At 41.0% G+C, this 17313-nt stretch overlaps 1 protein-coding gene across 1 annotated transcript in view; it reads left to right on the forward strand.

Moving 5' to 3' along the window:
- LOC146318482 (voltage-gated inwardly rectifying potassium channel KCNH6-like) overlaps positions 1–17313 on the forward strand; it is an 81066-nt gene that overhangs the window by 29762 nt on the left and 33991 nt on the right. Inside the window, exons 3-6 of the mRNA XM_084733227.1 lie at positions 3415–3579; positions 7615–7807; positions 11696–11871; positions 13606–13694. Of these exons, the coding sequence (XP_084589353.1) occupies positions 3415–3579; positions 7615–7807; positions 11696–11871; positions 13606–13694 (623 nt within the window). The remainder of the gene's footprint in view (positions 1–3414; positions 3580–7614; positions 7808–11695; positions 11872–13605; positions 13695–17313) is intronic.

The raw sequence follows: 17313 nt of genomic DNA on the forward strand, positions 1-17313 counted from the left end.
AACCCCACTCTCCTGCCCTTCACACACTGTACACATACACACACAAGCACACACACACAAAGGCTGCTACACTGCTTTTTGTCTTTTATTTAGATACACGTATACCTATCTATATATACTGTATATCACACGTGCACGAGCACATAGTCACACAAAATACTGGATTTTGATTGGCCAGGGAGTGTCACTGCAGCTTTTGGTGATGCCATCAGTCTAAAGCAGGGGTCTACAACCTTTATTCTCAAAAGAAACCTTTTTTGTCCCAAAAAGAAAAAAATCTGTCTGACGCTGCAAGCATTTTCCATTTTTGTTTTCTAAAATTTTGTGTATAGGCAGCACATTTTTCTAATTGCTGAATGACAGAATCACTTCAGGCCTACAAATATGATAAAAGAAAATTAAAATGTAAAAAAGAAAAAAACATTATTCGTATTTATACACATGTTGGGATGTTTATATGAAGACATGTTGCCAACATAGTGTCATCAATTAAGGCAGGGATGTCAAACGTACGGCCTGTGGGCCCAAACAGGCCCGCCAGAGGGTCCAGTCCGGCCCATGGGATGACTTTGCAAAGTGTGAAAATTACAGAGAAGACATTAATTTTAGGGTTGAAACTATTCCCAGAGTAATTCGAGTAATTTCATAACTAAAATCCGTTTAAATCCGAACAACTGTACATCACACTGTGTTTTACATGTGGGGGTTATTAAAGACCAGAGTACTGATGAGTGGCGACATTTAAATTTTGATATAATTTATTATCACACGGCTGCAGCATCTCTCCTCTCTGCGTCAGTGCAGCTCCTCCATACACACACATACAGTACAGACACACACACACACAGAGGAGGTCAGTGTGATTCTCTGACCCTGTCTGTATCTGATCTGTTGACTTTCTTCATCAGCAGGATGTTTTATAAAGACAAAAAGACTAAACCTAACTCACATTCTGGGTTTTTCTCTACATATTAATCCACCCGCGATTTAGTTTTCACTGCAGCAGAGAAGCTGCGTGTGGAGGAGACTGTTGTTAATGACAGAGTTTATTACAAGAGAAACTAACGTGATGGTTAATGACATCAACACCAACCAGATGCACTTATAAAATTAAACAACTGTATAAAGAGGCCTATACGTAAAAGAGGAGAGTCTGTGTTTCTCTGTGAGAAACTTTCAGACCTTCTCACAGCAGAGTGAACAGGTGAGGGAGGAGAGGAGGTCAGACTGATCACTAATCAATCACTGATACCGTCGTCCTCTAATAAAGTGTTTGTGTGAAACACTGCAGAGTGTAACATCATGCTGTTTACAGACAGTCTGCTGTCTGTAGTTTGACAGAGAGACAGAGAGGGTCGTCTCTAGAAGGGAACTCTAGACCCGTGAAAGATCGCGCGAGTTTGATTATTTTAGTAGAAATAACGAACACAAATCTCACGAGAGTTGTACAAATAAAGAGTTACCTTCTAGATACGAAAAAGGTGCGCAGCTAAAAAAATAGAAAATCATGTTGTGGTGTCGATGTTTTTAATGTGGCGGGCCGCCATAAATAAAACACTATTCACTGAACCACAGAGAGTCACTGAAACACTGATCACTGACCTGCTGTGATGAAAAAAATACTCACATTCTTTACATAAGTAAAAGCACTAATACCACGATGTAAAAATACCTAATTACAATTAAAAATTTTGCATGTTGTTGTTTCCTTTTTTGAAAAATCTACATTTTTATTGCTGTTGTTGTACTTTAATGGTATTCTTATTGGTATTTTTTGATGACTAAATACAGACCTGCCAACTCATAAGAGGAGAAAAAGGTGTCATGTTGGTAAACCAGTCCTCTGTCCTCTGGGGGTCTGGGAGCGTCTGTCCTGCTCCAGAAGAAAAATGTTTGATTTTAACATGTTAACAAAACATTCTGGTGACTGTTTCAGTTTAAAGAGTTAGTTCACTCTTCTGTTTGTGGTTTCTGCAGACATTACTACCTTTACTTTTACCTTTGTACTTGAAAAAAAAAGTAAAAAGTAAAGTAAAAACAGTAAAAATAAATCTACAGTAAAAGTAAAGTTACTTTACTGAGTATTTTTACTTTATTTATAGTTGTTCATTTAATAGACCTGTCTTATCTTCTCTTTTGTATATTACCATTGTTCTTAAATAAAGCAACAGTAATGTAATAGAAAAAAATGCAGAACACGCAATATTGCTTATCTGATTACTCGATTAATCGGCAGAATAATCAATAGATTATACTTAAATTTTACTGGTTCGGTCCACTTGAGATCAAATTGGACTGTATGTGGCCCCTGAACTAAAATGAGTTTGACACTCCTGATTTAAGGTGTATTTGCACCAAAGATGCATGTAAACATAGTTAGAATCTTCATTGCTGGTATAAGCATGATAATAACCACTGACATTAGGAGGAAGGAGGAACTTAACAGATTATTCCTTAAATAAATACTGATACTGTGCAATGACCAGATAGAAAGTAGTGTAGGTGACACGGTATGAGTATTTTATGAGTGAGTTGCAGCATGTCAGGCTGCACTGAACACATCCTGGTGATTATTCAGAGCACTGCAGACCAGCAAAAACAGGAGTTTTATTTGGTCATTTGTTCCAGTGTGAGAAAGATTCTCTTTTTGCTATGAGATAAAAGCTTAAGTTTTCTTTTATATTAGATTTAAACTGATTTTTATGCCCATCTATCTTTTTCTACAGACTACAGATTTGAAATAAAGTACATGAAAAAAAAAAAAAACTAAACATATTTCCTCACCTACACTCAGTGGTATCAGGCCTTACAGACAGTTTCAGTTCAAATTGTGATGTTTTAAGATGTCATAAAATCAGACACTTGAAAATCTGTGGGCAGGCCCCAGATCACAGTTGACTGAATCGCCTCTGTAATCTTGGCAGAACCGGAGGGATCTGTGAGGAAGGCTGAATGTATTGTTATGTCTCACAGGGTAAGGAGGCCACTGTAAAGTGCCGTTAACTGTACTTGTTTTCCCTCAGCCTCTAAGAAAAAGGATCAGGATGGCCATGCTCTCCCCTTCTTTACTGTCTCCTGGCCCTTGGTAATACACCACTACAATGAAACTGCTGTCTTACCAACAGTATGAAGACTGTTTTCAGTGAATCAGTTCACTGATTTGAAGTTTCAGTCATTAGGAACAGATACTAAAATGTACAATCACTCTGAAGTACATTTTTGGACTTTAAGAGTCATAAACTGTTATAAAATGGTGCAGATGTTAATCTTTGTACTCTCACATGATACAATGAGCAGGACAGTAATCATGTCCAGTGTGGTGTCGCCATCTGGAGGAGACATTCAGAAGGACATGAATCCACTGAAATTCAACCCAGGCTCTGCCTCCCTGCCTGTGCATTTCTCTCCCTGCAGGAGTGTGTTTCCACTGCATCATAGACGTGGTTCCAGTGAAGAATGAAGATGGCTTGGTCATCATGTTCATTCTCAACTTTGAGCTTCCCACTGACCCCCGACCGATCAACAGCTCTCCGGCCAGAGAGCTCAACAGAGTGCTGCATATCCCCTGGCTGACCCTGGGTATGATTCACTTCACTGTCCTCAGTGAATTCACACAAATATGAGGCACACAAGTCATAATGATCACGTTCAGCACACACACAAACACCGATTCCTACACACTCACACCAACTTATCAGTGTTCTTGGTAAATTATGAGGCATTTTATTGGTTTATTTGATATGCAAATACACATTTATTCAAAAAAAAAATCTCATGATCATTTTAAGATGTTGTTGAGATATACAGAGATGTATTTAATGAGTTTGTTTGAGGTGCAACAAACAGTTGTTTTGTTGTCAGAAGATGTGCAGATTTTTGCTTTGGATTTTATTTTAAATGAGGAAATTTAATGAACAATCAAAAGATGAAATGCTTCATTGTGAGTTCATGATTGTTATTTGTTGTTATAGATCCACATGTTGAGGTTCTCTGCTGTTTTTCTCGTATCAGCTTTGAAAAATCTGATATCTCTCACACCCTTTGATCATTATGGACCGTTTTTCATCTCAATTTGACTTACTCAGTCAGATCAGTTAGTTTGTTTGTTATAATCACCAAATGTTTCACTTCAGTAACAGTACAGTAATCCAGGTGATAGCTGTCTGTACATCTATGGTTACAGTGCAAACAGGAGCTGCTAATAGCTAATGAAGTGCAACTTTTCACTGTGCACAACTAAATTATAAAGAAATACAGACCAGAAATAATACACCACAGATGTGGACCACAGCCAGTAGATGATTTGTAACAGGGGGAAACAACCAGTTTGTTTCGCAAACAGACTGAAAAACTGAAAACTGAAAATGTTCCTCTTTTAAATAAAAGCTGAGGAAAGAAGGATTTTCAGGAGTTTTAGTGGCTTTGGGGCAATATTTATTATCTATACCAGCTCTGTACTTTTTAATACCCCCATACTTTCATCCTGAATAGTAATATAAATTAGATAAAGATTTGAGTTGAATTATGTTTTACTACACCAATAATGCAGATGTTTACTTGCCTACTTTTTGAATCCTGACCTTTTCAAAATCACAATATATAACATGCCCAGCTAAGACATGCAGTCACTATGTTATGTGGTTATAAATACAGGGAGTAACCAGAGCTGGACTGATCCCCATATGAGCCCCAGTAACCAACCAGTACTATTACTCTGCAGCACTGTTCCTCCCCATGTTATCTATTTGTCACGTAGTCCAGAAATTCTAATTTTTTTTTCTCCACTAAAGACCTCTCACAAGATCTAAAATATACAGAAGATCCCCTCATTTATGTCCAATTTTTTAATACTTCTGCTTAAATAATATTCAGAATTGGGTGTTATATTAATATTAATATTAAAATTAAGAAATTGGCTGACACATGCTTGCCTGGTGGGAAGAAGATTTATATATGTATTTATTAAGTGTTATAAGTTGTTTTATTAGATTAATCTATGAACCATTTTAGATAACATTTTTTAATTTAATATTATTAATTAAACTATGAAGGCTTTTGTAAATAAATAAATACATTTGAATAAATAAATAAATGTTTTTCTATATTCTCATTATTTAAATGATGAGAACCACTGAGTTAGTCTATGGAGTTCCACTTTACAATAACACTACCCTTATAAATGCTTTATAAGTAGTTCATAATTAGTTTATTAATTGTCTTATAAACACTTTAGAAATCATTGATACACAGTTATAAACAAGTTATAACAGTGTTTTCATGTATTGATGTGGGCTGTTTTTTGCAAGATCCAGTTGCTACTTATTATTAACTAATCTTATCAATGAGTTACTACTGTACCTTTTACAGCAGGCAAAGGAAGCCTTTTGTAAAGTGTGAAATGGTGCAGATGAACATGTTGTGTAGTGAAAGTTGACATGCTAATTACATATGCCAAAACTTTTCACTGTTATGAAGATATGCTGCTGTAGGTTAAATTAAATTAACTAATTAAATGCTTGTAACTTATTATCCAAAATATGATGAAGCTGACTGGTAAAAATACTGCTGATGGAAAAGACACAGTAAGTTAAGAAAGTATTAAGCATTGACGTGTGAGGCTTAACAGTACAGATAAATATGGGCTCACTATTTAGCAAGCAACATGTCTGTTGCACGGTGAGGTGCAGGGAAGCATGATGAGACTGGAAGAGGACAAAAAACATGATGCTGGCAGGGAGTTACGCTGCAAAAATTAGGCGAGCTTTTATTGTCAGTCTCCCAACAAAACAAAAAAAAAACCTAACAATACACTTTTCTTCTCAATACTCAGCTTAGAACAAATCTGGTGTTGTTCTTCTTAAACCAGTCCAGTCTCTCAGTGCTTTCACATATATAGCATGAAAGCCCACCTTGCCAGTTCAAACTGGCCTATCAGGTCAGCTCTGCAGAAAGGAGGGTTGACAAGATTAACCACCAATATACATTGTTTTTCTTAGCTTGCTCATACCAACAAAGCCTCATTTCATTCTTCAATGGATTATCATAAATACCATACACTCAAAATAAGCAAATCATTTGAGTATCACACAGTATTTGGCTTAATTACCTGTCATTTCATCACTCATCCTTTGGCCAATCAAATCTGAGAATCCGCCTACTCCTGCAGCACATAAAAGGGCTATTTTTCAGACGTGCTTACTCTTTAAACACCAGCACAAGATGGCCTCCACAAGGACTCAAACCCTGACAGGTTTTGGCTTTGATTACAGCATGACTTTAATATATTATTAAGAAAAGTGTGCTTCTAATGCTGAGAAGGATTGTTCATATTTCTCAGTTAATATTGAACTAAATAATAAAGAAAATAAAGAAGCTGTGTGAGAGAATCTGTCCACCTTGCTTAACAAAAACAAGGGTTTAGCAAATAGAGAGGGAGTTGACGCTTCCTCACAATGTCACTTTTGCACTTTTTATCTAATGTGCTGTTACAGCTTATTAATGATCTATAAAGTGTTTACAACCTGTTTAATAAAGTATATATCATATATAACGGCAGACTTGCAGAGTGCATCCGTCTGTGGTTATTGGATCAAAACGTGTATTCAGGAATATGTAAGCTTGATACAGGTATTAAATATAATGATTAAAAACTAGATTTTGATACAGGGCCCCTGTCTAAGACAGGACATGGATAAGGCAGAAATGCAGGAAATACCCTTTATATTGTGCTTCAGTCCTGCATATTCCTAAACAAATATACTGTATAATAGACCAAATGACCAGTGGTGAAAAGAGTGCTAAAACTTTGTACAAATACTGTTACATTGCAAAAATAATACTTAGTTACAACTAAAAGAACTGGTGTTAGAAAAATACTTCAGTAAAAGTATAAAGTATTCGTACCAAAAACTACTCAGAGCATTAGTTACTTTTAATTGTTGACTGTTACCTCTCCAAACTAGGGTTGCAAATTTTGTGCCTTTTTCTGAATCAAGAAGTGGAAATGCTATTAATTGATTATTAATAATTAATTGATCATTAATAATTTATTAGATGCAAAGCATGTTTATTTCCTCATTTTTAATATTTTTCTGTTTTTTGTTTTTTTCAAATTTTAAGTGTAAATTTAATTGTCTGTATTCAACAAACAGCTTGGTGCAAATCTGCTGCCAGATTTCTTGATTAAATGTCCCTTAATATGCTTTCAATTGCTTAAATTCTTAATGGCAATTAATTGATTAATAACCTACGGCAGCAAAGGCTTGGAGTGAGGATGTTTCATTTTGTTTTTCGTTTGTATGTTATTGTTCTGATTTATCACAAAAATTGTGATAAATGTTGATCACTGTTGTCCAAAGCCTGAGCTGACATCCTCAAATGTCTTGTTTTGCCCAAAACACAAAGGTATTCAGTTTACTGTCAGAGAGGAGTAAAGAAACAGAAACTATTCACATTTGAGAAGCTGAAATTAGAGAATTTGGACACTTTTCATTAAAGGAAATGACTTTAATGGTTAATCAAAACATCAAAAATAGTTCCACCCTGTCTGTATCCTGTACCCTGAGACCACAGAGTAAGTGAACCGTCTCTGTCTCCCTCTCATGCTGCATACAGCCCGGCGGCAGCGCCTGCGCCTCCTCCTCCGTTCCATCAGCCCTGGCACAGGGGTCCTGTCACAGGACACAGAGCTGTGCGCTCCTCGTGCTGACCTCCCTCCCCTTGGACACGAGTCTGTGGCCCTGGACAAACTGCTGTCCCTCCCTGAGAGGCAGCAGCTGGAGGAGGCAGGAGCTGGACTACTGCTGTGGCACAAAGACAGAGAGGAGGAGGAGGAAGAAGAGGAACGACTGAAGGGAGGAGGAAGAGGAGGAGAGAGGGACAGCTTGGTGGCACCCAGGCGAAGGAGTGAGGGAGACAGAAGGAGAAGAGATGGAGGTGATACCTGTGGGCTGCTGATAGATACAGGAGGAGGAGGAGGAGGAGGGGGGAGAAAAGGGAGAGAGCTCCACACAGGTCTGCCCCCAGCTCCAGCCTCAGCCCCCCCAACACTGTCCATGCCACTGGCCTGCTCACACGCCCCACCAAGGTGATTCAGTATTTTCATTGTTTATTCTTTGGTGTTTTCAATTCATGGAAGTCACAAAATAGCCACCAGCTGTGGTTGGTTTGGACAGAGTGATATTTGGCTTGTATATAACAGTGATTTCCCATCAGAAATGGCTCTGACAGCAAGGTAAAGTGGTGTAAATATTCTAAATATAGCATATGCTTAAACTGTTATAGATTTTTTTAGGTGTCTGAAATCAATTTTGCTGCTGACCTTGTCCACAGGAGCACATTGCTTAGTTTCCTACTTCTGTACTCCTATTGCTTCACCAAACTGGGGGCACATCGACCTCCATCTACTGTAGTTAATACGGATAAATACCTCAAACAACCACACCAGTGAGAACTAAATCTGAGGTTACAAATTTCAATAATGGTCAGTTAATTTGAAAAAAAAAAAAAAAGTTTTAATTTTCAGCAGAGTTAGATGTTGGGAAAGGAACCAGCAATTAAAAGAAAGCATTTGGAAGCTAAAAGTGTGCCACAGAAGTATTAATAGCACTTATACCTAAGAAAAGCTGAGCACCTACAGTCTGCTGTCTCTTTGTATTAATTTGAATGGACAGGATGACCTACATCTGTGGTTTATCTGAAAAACAAATGTGTGAAAAATACTGACTTATCTCAAAATAATTTAGTATTTCTAAGTAATGCTTTAGCATTTGTCAATAATTACCGAGTGTTTCAAAATAATACTTTAGTGAGTTAGTATCTCAAAATAATGATTTAGTATCTCAATATAATGAATAAGTACTTCCTGTAAGTCATTATAATGTGAATGTTTCTCAAAATAATAACTTCATCCATTTTCTGTAACCACTTATTACCAAAGGGTCGCAGGGGGGTGGAGTCTATCCCAGCTGACATTGGGTGAGAGGTGGGGTTCACCCTGGACAAGTCACCAGTTCATCACAGGACTGACACATAGAGACAGACAACCACTGACACTCACATTCACATCTACGGGCAATTTAGAGTCACCAATTAACCTAGCATGCATGTCTTTGGACTGTGGGAGGAAGCCAGAGAACCCGGAGAGAACCCACGCAGACACGGGGAGAACATGTAAACTCCACACAGAAAGGCCCTGACCCAACTAGCTGGGGGATCAAACTCAGGAGCTTCTTGTTGTGAGGCGGCAGTGCTAACCAGTGCACCACTGTGCCGCCCCAAAATAATAACTCATTATCTCAAAATAATAATTTAGTATTTCAAAATATTGAGTTTGTATCTCAAAATAGTGACTTATATTAATAGGTCATTATTTTGAGATACTAAGTCAATATTTTGAAACACTAAATCATTATTTTGAGATAATAAGTAGTTATTCTGAGAAAAATGCAGATTGATGTGATTTACGGGATCTTCTTTTCCCTCATCATGTTTGCAGAAATAGATTTCCGCAGATACAGATGATTGAGATGAGAGGATAGCACGGATCTGTCTGTCTGTCTCTTTTATACATGTCTCTGATACACCACACATCACAGAGAAACAAAGAAAAGGAAATTTAAAGTTCTGTCCATATCCACTCATCCTGACCTCTCTTTTGTCACAGCTCAAGTTTCTTAAGTTGTTTTTTATTTCATTCATTCATGTTGTTTCCTGTTTTACTTTGAAATTCACATCTCTCATTTAAGACTACTTCACTTCCTGCCCATGTGTGTTTTCCCTCCCTTTTTGATGACTTCACCTGTGTCTGATTGTCTGTTCCGCCCTGATTAGCTTCACCTGAGTTTTGTTATCCTTCCCCTCACCACAGTATTTAGTGTATGTCTTGTTTTCTCTCAGAGCTAGTTTGTCTCAGCTCCCTGTGTCTAGCGTTCCAGTCTTTTGTTTCCTTGTGTCCTTTTCTTGTTTTTTGGGGGGATTTTGCCAGTTTTTTTGACTTTACCTCATCCCTTTTGGATTTGTTTGCCTCCACTGATTGTCCTTCTGTGTACAGAACCTACCTTTTCACCAGTAAAGACTGATTTAATTTACCTGAACTGACTCTTGAGTTGTGCCTTTGAGTCCACTCTCACCTGGTTCACCATTTGTAACACACTCTCTCTTTGAAGTAAGTTCTCTTGTCCATCAGACTGTTTTGGTATTTCCTTCAGCACTCAGTGCTAGTGTGTATGTAGCAACAAATTCATGAAGCCTCTGTGACAGGGAAGGCCCAAGGTAATTGCTACCTATGCCATATGGTAAAACCACCTAAGGTGTGGCCTGCTGAGCAGCCAACTATTTGTTGAGTGAAGATGAAAAAAAATCTTTTTAAATAGTTTTGTTTTGTATACTTTCTATACATACATTTTGCTTGTAATCAATTTATATTTTAGTTAATGTGCAAATCTAACAGACAGCTTCAGAGCAGACAAAGCCTTGGGGACCACCTGTGACCTTTGCTGCTCCCTTAGGAGGGCCCAGACCCCAGGTTGAGAACCAGTGATGTATAGAATAGACAACTCTTATAGATTAGTTAGAGTCCATTATTTAGGTCATTGAAAAAACACAGAAAAAGTACCCTCTTGGGTAAACATGATAAAGTGTCCTCTTGGGGGCCTTTCAGTGGAGAAAACACAATGTAGTCCTATGCGCTACATGCCTCTAAATGGTTAAATAGTTAGTAGTTTCCTGTATGTGTGTTTTTTTAGGTGTAGTACTTGTTGTACTACATGATAAAGTCACATGATAAAATAATTTTAATCTAAACCACGGATTAGTACTGTTTTACCATAAATGCATCATGGCTTTCAGTGGTCTTGTGCCCCACTGTGTGCAGCTGGAGCCATTTTAAATTTCTTGGCCCCTGCCCCTTCACAAGTATGACGCAGAGACTTAAAACTAAACGTTTTGCATATTCATATTTTCTTGATTTTTCAATCATGGAGTATATATCATTGCTAGAGTTTGTATGTAAAAAAACATATTGGACACAAAGTATTATTTGGAGCAGAACACTTTTCTGTCTTCAAACATGTCCGGATTGGACCTTTAAAAATTATTGTAAAATGTGCCAAATAATAATTATTTTTGAATGATGAATTGTTTAGTTTCACAATTTAGAGTCACATTTTATTCACTTTCAGAGAAAGAAAGACTGCACATTTGGGCCATGCACATGTTTAAATAAATGTAACTCTTTGTTATTTGTTTTACTATGTGTCTTCTTGTCTTTTTTCATATTAGAATTATATCCTTTCTGTAACTATTTACTGTTTCTTTTTATAGTTTTACACTTAAGTTGAAATTTCTGTTTTTTATTTGATACATGGATGTGCCACGCTGAAAATATCAGGGATAGTCTTGGAAAATTATAACAGCAATAAACAAATAAATAAATAATAAGATTTTTAACCTTATAACCATATAACTTATGATATGGTGATACTACAGCAACCTACCATTTTGCCTCTGTTCTTTTGTGTATTGTATTAGTTTTTTCTTTTTTAGTTATGATGTTTGGTGGATAAGAGTTTGAGAAAGCTATAAACACATGCCACAGGTCACTGACAGACACTCCTGGTACTGCTGTGTGGTTTCGACCTCGTTTTAGTGTCAAAATGTACTGAAGTCTGACACCCAGCTTGTCCATTCTGTCCAGGAGAGAGGAGCGAGGACGAGGCAGAGACAAAGACGACTGCCCTTTCCACATCAACCATCCTTCCAGGAGATTAGACAGCAGCTGTGGGAGTTTAAAACATTCTTCCTCAGTGGATGATATCAAGAGTGGGCAGAGTTACTGGGAGAAGAGGCTGCAGCTGAGACACAGCTGTACTGGTGAGAGTAACACTGCATTTAATCCAGCTTCACCCCCAGCCCCTGTGTGCAGCACACTGAGCAGAACTGCCCCTTAAACAAACGTGCTGCAACAGACTGTAGAATCCAAACTACCAACTGAAATGACTTGCTGAAATGAAGTGCTGCTGAAATGTTTTACTTCAAAAGAGGAGAAGTAACCAAATCTACTAAAAACATACACTATAAAAATGAAAAAGATGAGAAAACTCAAAATTTCAAGGCAGTGGACTAGATTTTAATATATATTTTGAATTTTAGAAACTTAAAACGTATTTACAAAATGTGAGTAAATTCATTGAAGTGAAAGTAAATGTTAAACTTTTCATATTTTTAATTAAAACTTTAATTTTTCAGGCACTAAAATAGACAAATCAGTTTTGCAACTCACTGTGTCCAATTTTTAAAACTTTATTTTTTGTTTCTAAAAATGAAATATAGGAAGAAAAGTAAATTATCTCAACTAAAGATTACAGGTCAGCAAGTTGGCAAACTTGAGTTGGGCTCAAAACTCAAAAATCTATTACAGTGTGTTGCCTTGAAATTTTTTAGTGTACCTCTTGTCAAAGTTAGCTACTTAAGCCACACCAAAAATTATACAGCATATCCAGTATGAAAGAAGCAACTTAACAAAATGAAGTGCATAATGAAGGAAAAATCAGGTTGTCCCAGCTTACCAGAAGTGAAAGCTATTTGGCTTTGAGGACAGTGAATTATGAATCTATCTTTGCATGCCCTTAATTCTTAACTTGTATGTTGTTAACTTCAAATTGCTGCAGTATAGATCATAAAACCCACCTCCTCTATGTTAGCAGATGGGACCTGGGCCAAACTAAAAAACAAAGAACACATCAATTAAATTTGTCCCAGAGACAGTGTCTGTCATTTTAGGTAGTTCTTATCATGCTGGTGTTTGTTCAAGTGTTCATTTTTCTCATCAGTTTGGTTTGAATTCACTATTTAATGATATAAAAGGGAGGTTCATGTCATGATTGACAGCTGAGCTCTACTCGTAAGAACAGGAACTTGATACTGTGGCTCCAACCCTACTCACTGATGCACAGACTCGGGCTCCACATGCACAAGACGGCAGCGCTCATATCCAGGATATTTTGGTTTAATTTTTTTCACAGAGGAAGAGGAGAGGCATTGTCCATCTTTATTTCCAGTCTATGCTTATGATAATCAGTATTCTTTTTATTTTGTTTGAATTTCCTTTATATTTTGATATGGTAAACTGTACATCTAATAATAATTTTCTCCTTCAGCCGGTATGGTAACTATTAGAAAGAGCAGCGTACCAGTGGGGACATCAGACACTGATTTGCGTTGCCGGACCAGCAGCCAGGTGACACATGCAATCCACACACATGCAGAAACACACACTTGCATTTATCATTGCAGTTTTAGTTCCATCATGTATGGAGCTATATAATTAACTGTGAAAAGAAAATGGTCTAACTTGCTGAACTCCTGATGCAGCAAATTATAGCAACATGAACATGTGAATGACTATTTCACAGTGGAAACTCCCCTCTGCTCAATTATATTACATTTTCTACTTAGAGTTACAATTGTCATCAGTGACCATTTTTTGCTGAACTTACTGTGTGTGTGTGTGTGTGTGTGTGTGTGTGTGTGTGTGTGTGTGTGTGTGTGTGTGTGTGCGCGCGCGCGCATAGCAGATGACCCAGAGCCTACTGGACACAAAGACAGACGCCTTTGTGGCGTTACCTCCGGGTGAAATCAGACCTCCCTGCAAACTGATGGACAGAACTCACCACGTCACTGAGAAAGTCACCCAGGTCAGTAGAGACGACTTTGTTCTGAATTGTTTCTGTTTCAAACTAAACAGACCTGCTGTCCCTACTTCCACATAGCTATAGTCTTTGTATGGTCATCTGCCTGTTTTCATGATTAGCAGCACAGTAAATTTTATGACCATGTGGACCGAAAGTGCAAACTGTGCAAACAATGAAGTCCTGCTCTGCTGGGTGCAGAGATCTTCATCCTGGCAGAGTTACACCTGGGGGCAGTGTAGTTGTTGTCCTCCTGCCAAGATGTCAGTGGTCCTCTCCCCTCCCCTCTGTAGGCTGTCTCATCGTTGCTGGTGATCAGGCCTGTGAATTTTGTGTTGTCTTGGTGATGGCGTTGGAGCTGCTGGTTGCCTTGCTTGAGCAGGGAGGTGGTGGGAGAGGACAGTGTGGAAGTCTGGGGTCATGTTGTTTTCCTTTGACCAGGGTTGCACCTAAACTTTCGTTTCTTTTAGCTAGAAAGAAAAGAATATCAGTTTGTTAATGGGGAAAAAATCTGCATGTTACCACTAGATAATTAAATTGTATCTTTGTTCAACTATACACAAAAACAGTTTTATATGTACTCGTAATATTTAAACTGTAAGATGTAGGGATAGAGTGGTATATTGGTATCCTCATATAGGCATCTGTTGTTGCTTTTTAGTGTGTGTAGTTCACCCAAAAATGAAAAGTCAGTCATTATCTACTCATCCTCATTTCAAGTGAAGGACGGATTTAGTTATCCACCCATCCATCCATTGTCTTCCGCTTATCCAGGGCCGGGTCACGGGGGCAGCAGTCTGAGCAGGGACACCCAGACTTCCCTCTCTCTGGACACTTCCTCCAGGTGTTCCGGAGGGACCCCAAGGCGTTCCCAGGCCAGCCGAGTGACATAGTCACTCCAGCGTGTCCTTCCCCGGGGCCTCCTCCCAGTGGGGCATGCCCGGAACACCTCCCCAGGGAGGCGCCCAGGAGGCATCTGATATAGATGCCCGAGCCACCTCAGCTGACTCCTCTCGACATGGAGGAGCAGCAGCTCTACTCCGAGCTCCTCCTGGGTGACAGAGCTCCTCACCCTATCTCTAAGGGAGCGCCCCACCACCCGGTGGAGGAAACTCATTTCAGCCGCTTGTATCCAAGATCTTGTTCTTTCGGTCATGACCCAAAGTTCATGACCATAGGTGAGGGTAGGAACGTAGGTTGACCAGAAAATCGAGAGCTTCGCCTTTCGGCTCAGCTCCTTCTTTCCCACGACAGACTGGTGCAACGACCGCATTACTACTGCCACCGCACTAATCCTTCTGTCAATCTCGCATTCCATCCTCCCCTCACTTGTAAACATGACCCCAAGATGCTTGAACTCCCCCACTTGAGGCAGGGACTCTCCTCCGACCCAGAGGGAGCAAGCCACCTTTTTCCGGTCGAGAACCGTGGCCTCGGACTTGGAGGTGCTGATTCACATCCCAGCCACTTCGCACTCGGCTGCAAACTGCCCCAGTACAAGCTGAAGGTCCTGGTTTGAAGGAGCCAAAAGGACAACATCATCTGCAAAAAGCAGAGATGAAATCTTGTGGTCCCCGAACTGGACTCCCTACGGCCCCTGGCTGCGCCTAGAAATTCTGTCCATAAAAATAATGAACAGAACCGGTGACAAAGGGCAGCCCTGCCGGAGTCCAACATGCACCGGGAACAGGTCTGACTTACTGCCGTCAATGCGAACCAAGCTCCTGCTCTGGTCATACAGGAACCGTACGGCCCTTAGCAGAGGGCCCTGAACTCCATACTCCCGAAGCACCTCCCACAGAATGCCACGAGGGACACGGTCGAATGCCTTCTCCAAGTCCACAAAACACATGTGGACTGGTTGGGCAAACTCCCATGAACCCTCAAGCACCCTGCGGAGGGTATAGAGCTGGTCCAGTGTTCCACGACCAGGACGAAAACTGCATTGTTCCTCCTGGATCCAAGGTTCGACTATCGGCCAAATTCTCCTCTCCAGTACCCTGGAATAGACTTTACCAAGGAGGCTGAGGAGTGTGATCCCCCTGTACTTGGAGCTCACCCTCCGGTCCCCCTTCTTGAATAGAGGGACCACCACCCTGGTCTGCCAGTCCCACCACCACTGTAAACAGTGTTGGCAGGGTACTGCTTCCCCCTTCTGAGGCGCCGGACCAGAATCTCCTTGAGGCCGACCAGTAGTCCTCCTCCATGGCCTCCCCGAACTTTTCCCATACCCGAGCTTTTGCTTCTGCAACCACCCGGGCCGCAGCGCACTTGGCCTGCCGGTACCTGTCGGCTGCCTCAGGAGTCCCACAAGCCAACCAAGCTCGATAAGACTCCTTCTTCAGCCTGACGGCATCCCTTACCTCCGGTGTCCACTACCTGGTTCGGGTATTGCCGCCGCGACAGGCACTGGAGACCTTACGGCCATAGCTCCGAATGGCCGCATCAACAATGGAGGCAGAGAACATGGTCCATTTGGACTCGGATGTCTCCAGCCTCCCTCGGGATCTGGTCAAAGCTCTCCCAGAGGTGAGAGTTGAAGACCCCTCTGACAGATGGTTCCACCAGACGTTCCCAACAGACCAAGTCACACGGCCAGAGGTCAGTTGACACGACCAAAAGGTCGATCATTAACCTCCGACCTAGGGCGTCCCCGTGCCACGTGCACTGGTGGACACCCTTATGCTTGAACATGGTGTTCGTTATGGACAAACTGTGAGTAGCACAGAAGTCCAATAACAGAACACCACTCGGGTTCAGATCGGGGGGGCCATTCCTCCCAGTCACGCCCCTCCAGGTGAGCGTTGAAGTTCCCCAGCAGAACGACGGAGTCCCCAGTCGAAGCACTTTCCAGCACCCCTCCCAAGGTCTCCAAGAAGGCTGGGTACTCTGCACTGCCATTTGGCCCATAGGCCGAAACAACAGTGAGGCACCTATCCCCGACCCGAAGGCGCAGGGCAGCGACCCTCTCGTTCACTGGGGAAAACTCCAACACATGGCGGCTGAGCTGGGGGTCTATAAGCAAGCCCACACCAGCCCGCCGCCTCTCACCGTGGGCAACTCCAGAGTAGAAAAGAGTCCAGCCTCTCTCAAGGAGTTGGGTTCCAGAGCCCCGACTGTGCATGGAGGTGAGCCCGACTATCTCTAGCTGGTACCGCTCAACCTCCTGCACTAGCGCAGGCCCATTCGCCCCCAGCGAATCCCCACTGTGAGATTCCATGTCCTGGGATTGTGTCATTGGGGCCCCCCGCCCACGACTGCCACCCAAATCACATTGCATCGGCCCCTTCTGAACCCTCCCGCGGGTGATGGGGCTACGGGAAGGTGGGCCCACGTCGCTCCTTCAGGCTGGGCCCGGTCGGGTCCCGTGGCCAAAGACCCGGCCACCAGGCCTGGCTCCAGGGTGGGGCCCCGGTAACGCCAATCTGGGCGACGTAAACATCCCTGATGTTGAACTATTCATTGGGGGCGTTCTTTAGTCCACAAACCACTGCTGGAGTTTCACAGGAAAACAGTGTTGCAGAATCTCCCAAACAATGGAAGTGAATGGTGGCCAGTTTTCAAACAGAAAAAAGCCTCCATACTGCTTCTCTGGTGTAATCCAAGTCTCCTAAAGCTCTGACAT

The sequence above is a fragment of the Lutjanus erythropterus genome, chromosome 12 (assembly GCF_056507025.1).
Source record: "Lutjanus erythropterus isolate fLutEry1 chromosome 12, fLutEry1.hap2, whole genome shotgun sequence".
Lineage (NCBI taxonomy): Eukaryota > Metazoa > Chordata > Actinopteri > Lutjaniformes > Lutjanidae > Lutjanus > Lutjanus erythropterus.